Raw genomic sequence first — 16,254 nt, forward strand, 5'->3', positions numbered from 1 at the left:
GTATCGAAATGGGACTTACATTGGGACGCTTGGCAGTAGCAGGCGACATTCTTACAAAATCGTCCACTCAAGATCAGATTAAGACGCAAAACAAACAGTGCGATCCGTCCTCCTATTCATATGCTGTTGGAAAAAGTTCTTCAAAAACTACACGCAGAAGAACCTTAACATGATTTAGATATTGTTCCAATTTAGAATGTTGCTACGAAGTGTAGAGTTTTCAGTGAAGTAAGCGATGTGCATTGTTGGATACTAAGATACAGGGCCGGCCAGTGTGGCCGAGCTGTTCTAGGCGCGTAAGTCTGGAATCGCGCGACCGCTACGGTCGCAGCTTCCAATCCTGCCTCAGGCATGTATGTGTGTGATGTCCTTAGGTTAGTTAGGTTTAAGTAGTTCTAAGTTCTAGGGGACTGATGACCTCAGATGTTAAGTCCCATAGTGCTCAGAGCCATTTGAACCATTTTGAACTAAGATACAGAAAATTACTCAGGAAATTTTAATGTATGTCATGTGTTACATCGACACGTGAGATTTTTGATACATAATCTTTGGTGTGCAGGTGTCCTGGAGGCGCACAGGGCGGGCCAGATTGCGTCGCTGGTGGGCGTGGAGGGTGGACACTCGCTGGGCAGCTCGCTGGCCGTGCTGCGCACCTTCTACAGCCTGGGCGCGCGCTACCTCACGCTCACCCACACCTGCCACACGGCGTGGTGAGTGTGGCTCCACCTGAGATACTAAGAGATGTACCAGCTACTACGTACTGGGTGTTCCCTGCCCAGTATGAGAAACCAGAGCTGGTAAAGTTGTTGGACACTGTGTTCTCGACGAACTCGACGTTCCAATTTACCGAAAGGTGCCCCATTGGGCTCAGGTCAGAAACAATTCATATTATCACAGATGCTGTTTTATGACAGGTTACATGCTGATACAAATGGCCATTGTCTATGAACTGTTCCTCCATTGTATGATGTAAGCAATGCTATATGTTCATATCTTTCCGCATTTAGCGGATTCATAATCACAATAATGGGACCACACGGTAACAACGAAAATTACCTCCATACAGTATCACCATCTCTTCTGTGCTTCACTGCTGCCACTATGTGTGAAGGCAGGTATGGTTGTCCAGGAGGTTGCCAAACCCAGACGCTTCCGTCGAACTGCCACGGTCTATAGAGTGATTCTTCAATCCAAGTCACTCGTTTCCAGTCACCCATGGCTATATAACGTCGTTCATCACACCACCTCCAGCGTCACTTAGCGCTGAGTGCAGGAATGTATGGCTGAAGGGAAACTGCTCTGTCCCTGTATCCTATTCTTTCTAACTCCCCAGCCACAGTCGTCGTACTAGCTGAACTTGTAGTAGCACTTTTAACTCACGAGGATTTACCCTCCACTGATTTTATGCCATTTCTTATAACCAACATAAGCAATGTTCGACGGACCGTGGCCACCGGATCATAACGTCTGCATAGCACTGCCTTATCCGTGGTTGTTCCTCCGCAGACCCACTTCACTAAGGCATCAACAGAAATTTGCTTGGCAACTTCAGAATAATCGAAATGTGGCTGGTGGTAATATTCGTCAGGACAATTCCAATAACAACTCCTCTTTCGAATCTCCTTTAATGGAAGGAGATAGTTCCGATTTCTAAAACAGTATAAAAGTTTATGAAGTGAAAAGACAAAACAGTGTCTGTCATGAAATCATTATTAAAAGCCACTTCTTCCTCAACAGCGCAGACAGCTCTACTGTAAACTTCGCAACATATAATCTCAAGAATGGACTTGTATAAGAAACAGAAGTCCTGATCTATTTTTTCCTTGTATTTATTAAGTAATTTATTTATTTCTTCATACGCCAAAAAATTAAAATATGTAAGAAATGATTTTGTTCATTACAGTTCTATGACTTGAAATGTTGTGCTGTACTTCTGCACTTTTATTATCATAAATAAAACGCAGTCCACAGCATAAATGGCTCTTAAAACAAAATTTAATAGTCATGGGTTACTGGAATTCGGCAGTAGAAAAAGGGAGAGAAGGAAACGTAGTAGGTGAATATGGATTGGGGGTAAGAAATGAAAGAGGAAGCGGCCTAGTAGAATTTTGCACAGGGCACAACTTAATCATTGCTGACACTTGGTTCAAAAGTCATAAGAAAAGGTTGTATACATGGAAGAAGCCTGGAGATACTGACAGGTTTCAGATAGATTATATTATGGTAAGACAGTGATTTAGGAACCAGGTGTTAAATTGTAAGACATTTCCAGGGGCAGATGTGGGCTCTGACCACAATGTATTGGTTATGACCTGTAGATTAAAACTGAAAAAAAAACTGCAAAAAGGTGGGAATTTAACGAGACAGGACCTGGATAAACTGACTAAACCTGAGGTTGTTCAGAGTTTCAGGGAGAGCATAAGCGAAAAATTGACAGGAATGGTGGAAAGAAATACAGTAGAAGAAGAATGGGTAGCTTTGAGGGATGAAGTAGTAAAGGCAGCAGAGGATCAAGTAGGTAAAAAGACTAGGACTAGTAGAAATCCTTGGGTAACAGAAGATATATTGAACTTAATTGACGAAAGGAGAAAATGTAAAAATGCAGTAAATGAAGCAGGCAAAAAGGAATACAAACGTCTCAAAAATGAGATCGACAGGAAGTGCAAAATGGTTAAGCAGAGATGGCTAGAGGACAAATGAAAGGATGTAGAGGCTTATCTCACTAGGGGTAAGATAGATACAGCCTACAGGAAAATTAAATAGACCTTCGGGGAAAAGAGAACCACCTGTATGAATATCAAAAGCTCAGATGTAAAGCCAGTTCTAAGCAAAGAAGGGAAAGCAGAAATGTATAAGGAGTATATAGAGGGTCTATACAAGGGCGATGTACGTGAGGACAATATCATGGAAATGGAAGAGGATGTAGCTGGAGATGAAATGGGAGAAATAATACTGCGTGAAGAGTTTGATGGGGCACTGAAAGACCTGAGTCGAAATAAGGCCCGGGGAGTAGACAACATTCCATTAGAACTACTGACAGCCTTGGGAGAGCCAGTCCTGACAAAACTCTACCATCTGGTGAGCTAGATGTATCAGACAGGCGAAATACCCTCAGAATTCAAGAAGAATATAATAATTTCAGTCCGAAAGAAAGCAGGCGTTGACAAATGTGAAAATTACCGATCTATCAGTTTAATAAGTCACGGCTGAAAAATACTAACAGGAATTCTTTCCAGACGAATGGAAAAACTAGTAGAAGCCGACCTCGGGGAAGATCAGTTTGGCTTCTGTAGAAATACCGGAACACGTGAGGCAATACTGGCCCTACGACTTATCTTAGAAGAAAGATTAAGGAAAGGCAAACCTACGTTGCTAGCATTTGTAGACTTACAGAAAGCTTTTGACAATGTTTACTGGAATACTCTCTTTCAAATTCTGGAGGTGGCAGGGGTAAAATACAGGGAGCGAAAGGCTATTTGGCTATTTACAATTTGTACAGAAACCAGATGGCAGTTATAAGAGTCGAGGGGCATGAAAGGGAAGTAGTGGTTGGGAAGGGAGTGAGACAGGGTAGTAGCCTCTACCCGATGTTATTCAATCTGTATATTGAGCAAGCAATAACGGAAACAAAAGAAAAATTCGGATTAGATATTATAGTCCATGGAGAAGAAATAAAAACTTTGAGGTTAGCCGATGACATTGTAATTCTGTCAGAGACAGCAAGGGACTTGGAAGAGTAGTTGAATAGAATGGATAGTGTCTTGAAAGGAGAATATAAGATGAACATCAACAAAAACAAAACGAGTATAATGGAATGTAGTCGAATTAAGTCGGGTGATGCTGAGGGAATTAGATTAGGAAATGAGACACTTAAAGTAGCAAAAGAGTTTTGCTATTCGCTGAGCAAAATAACTGATGACGGTCGAAGTAGAGAGGATATAAAATGTAGACTGGCAATGGCAAGGAAAGCGTTTCTGAAGAAGAGAAATTTGTTAACATCGAGTGTAGATTTAAGTGTCAGGAAGTCTTTTCTGAAAGTATTTGTATGGAGTGTAGCTATGTATGGAAGTGAAACATGGACGATAAATAGTATGGACAAGAAGAGAATAGAAGCTTTCGAATTGTGGTGCTACAGAATAAAGAAGAAGATTAGATGGGTATATCACATAACTAATGAGGATGCATTGAATAGGATTGCGGAGAAGAGAAGTTTGTGGCACAACTTGACTGGAAGAAGGGATCGGTTGGTAGGACGTGTGTTGAGGCATCAAGGGATCACCACTTTAGTACTGGAGGGCAGCGTGGAGGGTAGAAATCGTAGAGGGAGACCAAGAGATGAATACACTAAGCAGATTCAGAGGGATGTAGGTTGCGGTAGGTACTGGGAGATGAAGAAGATTGCACAGGATAGAGTAGCATGGAGAGCTGCATCAAGGACTGAAGACCACAACAACAACAACAACAACAAAAGAAAAACATTCTTATAGGCCCCTTAGAATCGGACAGTTTCCTAGTGTAGCATCTAGCGTTTTCTTAATGATCTAATTTTTCATTTGTCTTATTACCTTTTTGCAGTGATGAGATGATCAGCATCTTCTCGTGGTACCAGAATCGATTACACGTTTCGTGGAGACATATAAGTTATGTGTAGTCGGTGACAGAATTCGCAAGATCCCTTGCTGTATCATTATACTGAATTGCACAGCTCTATCGTCCATTAACGCCGCATAACATGCAAGGAGACAAACTGCTACCAAAGTATTGTCCGCAGGCGTGAAGTCGAAAAACTATCCGAGCATTGTCAGACAGTTTTATAAAATGAGGTACACCATCGCTACTGATTAATTTACCTGATGTGTATCCACTGTGTGTGTTAGTGCAAATGAGTCAACACTTATCATAATAATGATATAATAACAGCCCTTTTTAGTAAAACATGTATCCCAAATTGTCACGAATTAGCAGGATAATACACACTTTCGGTTTTGAAAGGATCTGCGTCTATATTCAGTCCACAGTCATAGTGAAATAGCGTTACAGGATTACCACGAAAATATGCAAGTGAACCACTAGGTTTGATGCATAACGAAGCTCAGTTAACAAACCATTCTGCGCTACAAATAAATATTTACAACCGACGGAAGCATAACAAGCAAGAATTAAGAAGTGTGCAACTATGGACGTTTTTTCCCTTTAGATCTACAATGTACAGAATCAAGGCAGTGACAGAATTTATCGGGGGACGTGTTTTCTCAGTGATTAATTTAATGATTGCAGATATGCTGATAGTTGGTCTTTCTCAGAACAGGTAAAAATCTTGTCTCCATCGAGATCAGAACCGAAAATTGACGCACCCTTCGGCTGGAAGAGCGAACACTCTATCGCTTAGCTAACATAAAAACTGTAGCAAGACGGAAATTTCACAACGTAAATGGTGAAGTAAGCTGAAGTTTTTGCAGAAGCGAGCTTCTTTCTTTCAAAAATATACATTTTATACATCTATGTCATCTGTTAAGTGAGAATTATTCAGAATATTTCATCTAAATGACATTAAAATATCGAGTGAACTAACCAGAACTATTCTGATCCACAAATGCAAGTAAATCGACGGTCACTTAGTTTCCAAATGGGTTTTACAATACAAATACCTGGATTTGTCAGCTGGAGAGAAATCATGAGCTAAACGTGAAAAAAGCCTCAGTTATAAGGGTTTATTGCCTTGATCGCATGTAGGTACACTGGATACCTCTTTTCAGCAGATCTGAGCTGCCACCTTCAGATCTGAAAAGTTACAGAAATTACAAACTAGTACGCTGTTGTGGCTAAAATCGCAAATTAACGATTTTACATTTTACTGCCATAAACCGCACGTCTGTTTCTGTGCCATAGTAACGGACTGTGAATTTGAAATAAAAATTACCTTTACATAAATCATTGGAGTAAATACATAAATTAGAACATATGCTTAAGATAACCTCATGATGAAAAGAGAGTACGACATTAAAAAATATAATTGTGTCCTCATAGCAACACAGAGAGATTCGGATGCAGCAAACCAGTCTGAGTTGACTGCCGGCTACATATTGTTTGGTACTAGTTGGCCTAATAGAGTAACACGGGGGAGTGGGGAGTACCACGAGATAGCAGCAGTCTCATGAATAATGATAAATATATTCCGTCTTTTTAACAGTATATATGTTCGTGTAACAGTATATAAGTGAATATAGTGTGCATCATTTAAATTGGAAAATAGTACAATGCCAGTCATTATTCGTGAGGCTGCTGCCATCTGGTGGTACTCCTCTGTATTACTGTATTAACCAGGCAGGTATACGGCAAACAACTCAGACACATACGTCATTTCTTGATTGGCCAGAGCTATATGACTGTGTTGCCTTGAGGACACAGTTGTATTTCTTAATGTGTTATTCTCTTTTCATAATTAGTATTTTCTTCGGCATATATTGTAATTTATATATTTACTGCAATAACTTACATAAAGTTAAGATTAATTCAAATCCAAAGACTGTTACGATGGTACAAAAAAAGTGTAGTTTATTACACAGCGTGATTTCGTAACCTGTACACTGATGGTACCTCAAAAAAGTTGTAAAACCTTTAATTTACATATACAGTTACAATAGTGTAGTATTTTCATTTTTTGTGACATTTCAGATCTAATGATGACAGTTTAACCCTGCCAAAACTAATAGCGCAGTGTACCTACACTTGATCAAAGCAATAAAAATTTCATATCTTAAACTTTCTTAAGACTGTTATACAGTGTTGCGATTCCTCCGTTAGACGACCGGAAGAAGTGTTTGCTCATGTAATGTGTTCCATTACCTGGATGGCACCGGCGAAGCTCACCCTACGTAGATATGCCGCCACTGGCAGCCACCGCATTACCGAGCGAGGTGGTGCAGTGGTTAGCATAGAGAACTTGCACTCGAGAGCAAGGCAGTCCGAAGCCACGACCGGCCATCTAGAATTAGGTTTCCCGTGATTTCCCTAAATCGCTCTATGCAAATCCTGCTATTCAGAATGAAATTTTCACTCTGCAGCGGACTGTGCGCTGATATGAAACTTCCTGGCAGATTAAAACTGTGGAAGGTAGGAGACGAGATACTGGCAGAAGTAAAGCTGTGAGTACCGGACGTGAGTCGTGCTTCGGCAGCTCAGTTGGGAGAGCACTTGCCCGCGAAAGGCTCAAATGGCTCTGAGCACTATGCGACTCAACTTCTGAGGTCATCAGTCGCCTAGAACTTAGAACTAAGAAAACCTAACTAACCTAAGGACATCACACACATCCATGCCCGAGGCAAGATTCGAACCTGCGACCGTAGCGGTCACGCGGTTCCAGACTGAAGCGCCTTTAACCGCACGGCCACACCGGCCGGCTGCCCGCGAAAGGCAAAGGTCCCGAGTTCGAGTCTCTGTCGGGCACACAGTTTTAATCTACCAGGAACTTTCAAATCCTGCTATTGTTCCTTTGAAAGGGCACGGCCAATTTCCTTCCCCACCCTTGTTACCATCCGAACTTGTGCTCCGTCTCTGATTACCACGATGTCGATGGTACGCTAAACCCAATCGTCCTTCATTCCTCTTTGCCACTGCATTGACTGGGAGCAGAAGTATGTAGCATAGGTCAAAGAGTTTTATTAGCGTTTCTGTAACTATGATAGGAATTAAATCGCAGGTACGAATAATACGAATATCTTGATGCGGCGACTGCAGCTCTAACGTCATAAATAATGAGCATGGGAAATTGCACGGGTAGCTCTTCTCTTCAACATCTGGGGTAGGTATTTTAGACCTTTTTAAGCGAACTGCGAACGAATCAAAAAAAAAGAATCATTCAGTCCAACCGACTATCTGATCTACCAATCCCATACACAGTCAACATTACAAATGAATAACTTGTATTTCATTACTATGTACTTGAAAATAGTTTACCTTATGATTGTTTTCCTTGGGTGCATAATAATGCAAACTAAAAAACGAAATTACATTGCTCATAAGATGCAAATATCCACAAACAAATTTCATACGCAGAGAATAACATGTAATTTCAAAACAGAAAAGCAACCTGAGCAAAGAAATCTTACATAACGACCGAAAAATACCATAAAAAATTCGTGAAGAAAACTAAGCAGTGCACAATTGCAATGTAAGTTCGGTTCCCGATTCTGATTACCTGTAGGGTGAAGCTGTGTCACCAGAATGTGAAACAAGACAAGAAGCGCCGACAGTAAGAAAAATTAATTGTATAAAAACCAAAGAGACGAAAGTGCCGTCTGCTCGTAACGATTACAATTTAACTCCTGGCATTGCTTTGTGAATAAAAGGAAAAGTTTCTGGTGAAAGAGCTTTTTATTCCCAAAAAGCGTAAGACAGAGAGGAATCAAAGTAACAAGAATAGGTTGTTCTATTTAGTGTGGACGGACTTTCTATGCAGTACCTTTCAGTTCGAACATTTTGGTCGTAGTTTATTTCCCGGTTGTTTCACACCAACGACTCCTCTAGGCTATCACAACATTCATATGATAATTATCTAATTGTTAAAACAGACCGCTATGTTTAATATTACAGCACTTGCGGCCGAGTCTAACTCAGTGTACAACGCTAACCGCAATTTCATATGTCTTGGAATCTGCTGCAAGAGTTCAATAACGCTTTTAAGATGTATCTTGCTGACATCAGTTTGTCCTCTGATACTGTTTTTCACTGACTCTTGCTTAACTAAAAGTTTGTGGACCATATGAACAGGGCAAAATCAGGAGGAGGAACAGTCATGGAGATTAGGCACATAACACCATACGTCACCGTGGAATAACTTGAAAAATTGGAACACTGATAAGGCAAGAAATTTAGGTAAAATGCGGTTGATGACATTAAATATGAGTTTCGAGACTAAACATAAAACATATCTTCCGTATTCCCGTTTTGAAATCGCTCCTACAAAAAATGGCTCTGAGCACTATGGGACTTAACATCCATGGTCATCAGTCCCCTAGAACTTAGAACTACTTAAACCTAACTAACCTAAGGACATCACACAACACCCAGCCATCACGAGGCAGCGAAAATCCCTGACCCCGCCGGGAATCGAACCCGGGAACCCGGGCGTGGGAAGCGAGAACGCTACCGCACGACCACGAGATGCGGGCTCGCTCCTACACAGCAACAAAAAAAAAAAAAAAAAGAAAATGGCTCTGAGCACTATGGGACTTAACTGCTGTGGTCACCAGTCCCCTAGAACTTAGAACTACTTAAACCCAACCAACCTAAGGACATCACACACATCCATGCCCAAAGCAGGATTCGAACCTGCGACCGTAGCGGCCGCGCGATTCCAGACTGCAGCGCCTTTAACCGCTTGGCCACCGCGCCGGCCCTCCTACACAGCAAACGAAAGCCATATATCTGTAATTGAAGGTATGTTCGAGTCGCTTCAACCACTACGGCTGGCTGGCTCTGAGCACTATGGGACTTAAAACCACTACGGTAACCAGGGGTCACAGTGGGGTGTATCTACCACCAGGTGCATCCCAGTCCCAGCGATGGAATCCACAACTAACACCCAACAGTTACATCGAAAAGCACACCAGTGATTGTTTCAGTAAGAGAGAAAGAAAGAATAAAATAGGTCACAAATCACAGGAAATGAAGTATGTCACTTTTCATGGGATTGATAACGTTAATCTTACAATAAACAAATAAACGGTCACATCTCTAGTGTGAAAATCACAAGGAAAAGCAACGTTGTCAACCTTTCTAAATACCCCGAGATCTGGCAATATATTCGTGGAAAATCGAGCCCATGAAAACATTTTCTCGAAAGCTGGAGCCCGTAACTGACTACAGATTCAGGTGTTTTTGGTTTTCCATTAACTGCACCGCTATTACTTGTGATTTCCTATTTCTGTGCGACAAGAGTATGGCTCTTCTGTAACGAATGAAAGGACTTCCTGACCTGTCAGTATAAGTTGTGGGATTGATGAAACGGCATCACTTCAGCGGAATTACTTTTAATGAAGACGTCGACAGTCCTGTTTCATCAAAAAACCAGGCAGTCGCATAATGAGGAATAGCTTTGTCAAACCCACAGGTCAGTGTGCGTGATGCGACTTCATTCTTGCTAGTAGCTATATGTAACATTCAATTATATTGTACTGCGTATCTGCCATCTGTGTGTAGAGTACCTACGTGCATTATTATGAACATTACATGCAATCTTTATAACCACAAAGAAGTGTGATAAGACCGTTGCTGTTTACAATATATACACACATCAAAGAAAGGTCTGCATCACCCTGGTTCCCCTTAACTCCTGAAGATAGACATTCACTGTAGATATTACATCATAGACACACTGTTCAGAGATTTCACTAAACCAACCCAAAGACACAAACAATCATGCATGAGCAGCGCCTATTAGACGGAGGGGATTCCTTCAGCCGGTCAGTTCCAGTCATTCCACCAGGAAGGAGGTACACGGCTCGTGTTGTCTGTAGTTCAACCATGCCTAGACGGTCAATATCGCGATTCGATTGTGTCCGCATTGTTACTTTGTACCAGGAAGGGCTCTTAACAAGGGAAGTGTCCAGCGTCTCGGAATGAATCAAAGTGACCTTGTTCGGATATGGAGGAGATACAGAGACACAGAAACTGTAGATGACATACCTCGATCAGGCCGCCCAAAGGCTATTACTGTAGTGAATGACCGGTACATACGGATTATGGCTTGGAGGAACCCTGACAGCAACGCCGCCATGTTGAGTAACGCTTTTCGTGCAGCCACAGGACGTCATGTTACGACTCAAACTGTGCTCAGTATGCTGTACGATTCGCAACTTCACAGGTCCGTCTCTGCAACCACGACACCATGCAGCGGGGTACAGATGGACCGAATGGACCGCTCAGGATTGGCATCACATTGTCTTCACCGATGAGTGTCGCATATGCCTTCAACCAGACAACCGTCGGAGACGTGTTTGTAGGCAACCCGGTCAGTCTAAACGCCTTAGACATGCTGTCCATCGATTGCAGCTAGGTGGAGGTTCCAAGCTGTTTTGGCGTGGCATTATGTGGGGACGCGTATGCCGCTAGTGGTCATGGAAGGCGCCGTAACGGCTGTGCGATACGTGAATGCCATCCTCCGACCGACAATGTAAACATACCGGCTGCATACTGTCGAGGCATTCGTCTTCATGGACAACTATTCGCGCCCTCATCGTGCACAGGAAAACGACATCGCTCGACTAGAGTAGACAGCATGTACGCCAGACAAGAATCCAGCCAGATTGAAAGGGGCATTTTATGGACGACGTGACACACCAACCACTCTGAAGTATCTACACGGAATCGCCTTTAAGAAGTGGGACAATGTGGACCAACAGTGCCTTGATGAACTTTTGGATCGTAAGCCAAGACGAATACAGACATGCATCATTGCAAGAGGACGAGCTACTGGGTATTAGAGGTACCGGTGTGTACAGCAATCTGGACTACCACCTTTGAAGAACTCGCTCTATGTAGGTACAACAATGAATGTGTGGCTTTCATGAGCAATAAAAAGGGCGGAAATTATGTTTATGCTGATCTCTATTCCAATTTTCTGCACAGGTTGCGGAACTCTCGGAACCGAGGTGATTCAAAACTTTTTTATGTGTGTATAAATGTTCAAGTAGAAACATCGGAAGTTCTTTAAGGCCATTCGCAGACGATGCAGTTGTCTATACCAAAATATGGAAGATAGTAAGAATTTGCAGAACGACCTGCGGAGGATTGATGAATGGTGCAAACACTGGCAGCTGACCCCGAATGTAAAGAAATCTGACATATAGTGCGTATATAGGAAATGAAGTCCACTACTGTACAGCTATACTATTGATGTCAAATAGCTGGAGATAGCGTTGCCGTAAAATATGCATTCGTAACTATGCAAAGCGACCTTAAGTGGAATGACCATGTATAACAGATAGTGGGAAAAGCAGAAACCAGACTTAAGAAGTGGATTGCTCGCTCGATTCTTGAGTATTGTTCATCTGTCTGGGATCCCTACTAGGTAGGACTAGAGGAGATAGAGAAGATCGAACGAAGAGCGACGCGTTTGGTCACGGGGTCGTTTAGCTTGAGAGAGAGCGTTACGGAGATGCTAAACAAACTTCACTGGCAGGCGTTACAAGAGAGGCATAGTGTATCAAGGAGAGATTTACTATTGAAATTTCGGGACAGCACTTTTCAAGAAGAGTGAGACAACATATTACTTGCCCCTTACATACATCTCACGTATTGACCACGAGGATAAAATACGACGAATTAGAGCCAATACAGAGGCTTACCGACAGTCATTCTCCCTACGCACTATTCGCGAGTGGTGTAGGGTTGGAGGTATCAGATAGCGGTACCGAAAGTACCCTCCACCACACACCATTAGGTGGCATGTGGAGTATGATGAAAATGTAGATATAGATCTGACCTACGGCATTACTCAATCGATGTATAAAAGTTATACGCATTCACAAAACCTAGATTTCCAGCGCAAAACACGTACACAGCAACTGAACTAAATAACATCAGAAAGTATTTCAAACCAGTTACTGTTTTACTGAATATAAACGGAATAGACAACCATTGTTCCTTAAGTACATAAATCAATGTTGAGTTCTGGAGCTAATGATCACTTTAGCTTACCTGTGCGACATCGGATAGCTAAGCAATGCCTAGTTACGGCATGCCGCTGTTGGGAGATGAAATAAATCACAGTGCATTGTCATTACGTATATTTAATATTGCTATGCGTAATGCAAGAGTGTTACGCACCAGAATCGTTCATAATTACCAATCGGATCTCGTAAAATGAATTCGATTCTGAATTAGTCTGTTTTAAAACTTTTAAATAGCAAGTGAGAATTGTAGTCCACACACGGCACGTTTCTCTGTGAACTGTCTGTGTGGTGCTGAGATAATCCCGTAGTCAGCAACATCCCCAGATCTATCCGCGATAGAACATGTCGGTGATCGGCTCAGAGGTCAGTTCCGCCCAAGTGCCAATATCAATGATATTGACGACCAGTCGCGACAGTTGCGGGCAAACTTTCCATGTCGACATCCTTCCCAACCAAGTCAGACCATATATCCAGGCCAGAGGGGGTACAGCGTCATATTGATACGTGGAGTCACACAGCCAGGTTCTACGAAAATTTGTAATCTCTGACAAAGCATTATATGTCCTCTCAACCCATGAAATTTAGTTTCACTTCCTCCTCGCAATCTGGATACACGATTTGTCTTTTTTTTTGGTTAGATAACGTATAAAGGTTAGTGACGGCGCATGCGCCGTTCGCATGGTGAGGCTGGCCTGCTCTAAGAGCGTGTGCTTTCCGGTAGGGCAGACTGTTCTGTGGCGGACGCCGCCGGCCCGGATCCTCCGGCTACCGCTGCCGCGCCAGCGCCCACGCCGACCGCCGGGAGGCGCCGCAGGCCGGGGCTCACCGAGTTTGGTCGGGTAAGTACTGCTGCGTCCGCCCTTCCCTGGCGCCTGACATGTGTACGAGTGCCGCTATAGAAACGGTGCCACTACACAGCTACACAAGTAAGTGAACACTGCTGGTAAGTAGGTTTTAAAAACCGTACTGAAATTTGTGGCTTTGGGGTACACAGTATCGATTGTACTGATTGTGGTAATGTTATATCGCTGGAACCGGCCGCTCTTCCGACGTAAGGTTCAAGAAACATTTACAGCCAAGTAAGAAAGCTGCTTTTGGGTTGCATTTAGCAGAAACCGGCAATAGTGTAGGGAGCGGAACAATATTCCGCTTTTCAGCCAAGAGTATTTTTAAAAGTATAACATGGATAAGGTAAATCTGGAGAACCGGCACTGGGAGAAAAGTATTCCGGGAGGAGAGAAGGAGAGAATACCTTCCACACGGTTGAAGGGCAGAGAAAACTGTGGAGATGATGGTAGCTGTGGTGGTGGCTAGTGGAAAGGCAGAAGATGGGAAAGATACGGGGTGAGGAGGGATTTGGTGTGTTAACAAGAGGGAAAAGATGAGGAGGAATGGAGAGGGACAGGGAAAGACGAGACCTGTTGTGGATTTTGATATGTGGGGCTAAATTAAAATTAGTAGGAGTGATAAATGTCGGAGCAGATCTCATTATCTGCCAGGGACAGTTGTTTGAAGCTGCACTGGGACAGGGTATAGTGTGTGTAGGTGTAGGGGCGGAGGGATGTGTGGTTGAAGGCGCGGCAGCATAGAATAGTTGCTTTATTCGATAGCGTATTTACGGGGCTTCAGCTGATGGGACAGGAGATGGCTGAGGTGCAGGAGCGACTCATCAGAATGGGATGGAACCTAGACTTGTTAACGGGAAGCAGGTCCTGTCGGTTCAAGGGTTGACGGTTGCGTCGGAAGAGGCAGGATTCGAAAACCTTGCTAAATAAGGAGGTGAGCCACATGGGCAGTTGGACGATTTGTGCGGTTTGAGGGAATATAGAATTATGGAGGTTTTCCACAGTTGAAGGTAGTAGCCTGTAGAGAGGATAGCGGTATAAATGGTTGAAAGGGTGACTAGAAAGGAGATAGGACATCCTTTAAGGTGTCGGTACATAATGCGATCACGACCAAAGGGTGTGCTGGGTTTTATGTGAATTGATTCTTCTATCTTGTGTTCTGTCGTTGCGGTCATCCATTCTGTTTGTCGTAAGAGATGGGATCCACGGGTCGTTAATTATCGAACGCCTTGGTGTGTATATTATGCCCTGTCGCTACACATACTTGTTACATCATTCTCGTGTTTGACGAACCTCTTACTGTTTGTGTAATCTATTTTATTTAATACAAGATTTTATCAATTTACTGATAAAATGTCTTAGTATCCCTTCCATGGTACGGCGTGTCCGGAAGTTTGAGAGGCACTCTGGGGGTTAGGTTCTTCCGACTATTTCCGCCTACCCTGCATTCTGCCAATCAAAGGCAAGGGTCCGTTTACTTACTACATTCTTTAGTTTCATACATTTTTCTTCTTTCCCACTTATTTTATCAGTCATAATTTTATGATAACTCCGTAAGCTTGTTCTTGGCTATGTTATTATACAAACACAAAAAAACTAGAATGTAGCTCGTCCTCTTCCATTAATGCATGACTGTATTCGTCGTGGCTTACTATCCACAAGTTCATCAAGGTACTGTTGGTCCAGATTGTCCCATTCCTCAACGGAGATTTTATGTAGATCCCTCAGAGTGGTTAGTGGGTCACGTCGTCCATAAAAAGCCCTTTTCAATTTATCCCAGGCATGTTCGATAGGGTTCATGTCTGGAGAGTGATGTCGTTATCCTGAAGGAAGTCATTCATAATATTTGTACGATGGGGACGGGAGTTGACATCCCTGAAGGCGAATTCCTCGCCAATATGCAGCCGATATGGTTGCACTTCGGTCGGAGGACGGCATTCACGTATCGTACAGCCGTTAGGCGCCTTCCATGACCACCAGCGGCGTACATCATCCCAACATAATGCCATCCCAAAACCGCAGGGAACCTCCACCTTGCTGCACTCGCTGGACAGTATGTCTAAGGCGTTGAGCCTGACCGGGATGCCTACAAACACGTCTCCGACGATTGTCTGATTGAAGGCATATGCGACACACATCGGTGAAGGTAACTGATGCCAATCCGGAACGGTCCATTCGGCCCATCTGCACTGCACTGCATGGTGTCGTGGCTGCAAAGACGGCCTTGCCTTGGACGTCGGAAGTGAAGTTGCTCATCTTGCAGCCTATTGGCACAGTTTCAGTCGTAACACGACGTCCTGTGGCTGTACGAAAAGCATCATTAAACATGGTGGCATTGTTGTCAAGGTTCCTCCGAGCCATAATCCATAGGTAACGACCGTCCACTGCAGTAGTAGTCCTTGGGCGGCCTGAGTTAGGCATATGATCGATAGTTCCTGTCTCTTTGTATCTCCTCCATATCCGAACAAGATCGCTTAGGTTCAGTCCGAGACGCCTGGACACTTCCTCTCTTGAGAGCGCATCCTCACACAAAATAATGCGAACGCGATCGAACCGCGGTTTTGACCGCGGCATGGTTGAACTACAGACAACACGAGCCGTATACGTCCTTCCTGTTGTAATGACTGGAACTGATCGGCTGTCAGACCACCTCCGTCTAATAGGTGCTGGTCATGTATGGTTGTTTACATCTTTGAGTGGGTGTAGTGACATCTCTGAACATTCAAGGTCACTGT

General features: G+C 43.2%; 1 protein-coding gene across 1 annotated transcript in view; it reads left to right on the forward strand.

Moving 5' to 3' along the window:
* LOC124788726 (dipeptidase 1-like) overlaps positions 1–16,254 on the forward strand; it is a 407,387-nt gene that overhangs the window by 267,658 nt on the left and 123,475 nt on the right. The window contains exons 6-7 of the mRNA XM_047256006.1: positions 560–710; positions 13,396–13,513. Of these exons, the coding sequence (XP_047111962.1) occupies positions 560–710; positions 13,396–13,513 (269 nt within the window). The remainder of the gene's footprint in view (positions 1–559; positions 711–13,395; positions 13,514–16,254) is intronic.

Source organism: Schistocerca piceifrons, chromosome 3 (assembly GCF_021461385.2).
Source record: "Schistocerca piceifrons isolate TAMUIC-IGC-003096 chromosome 3, iqSchPice1.1, whole genome shotgun sequence".
Taxonomy (NCBI): Eukaryota; Metazoa; Arthropoda; class Insecta; order Orthoptera; family Acrididae; genus Schistocerca; species Schistocerca piceifrons.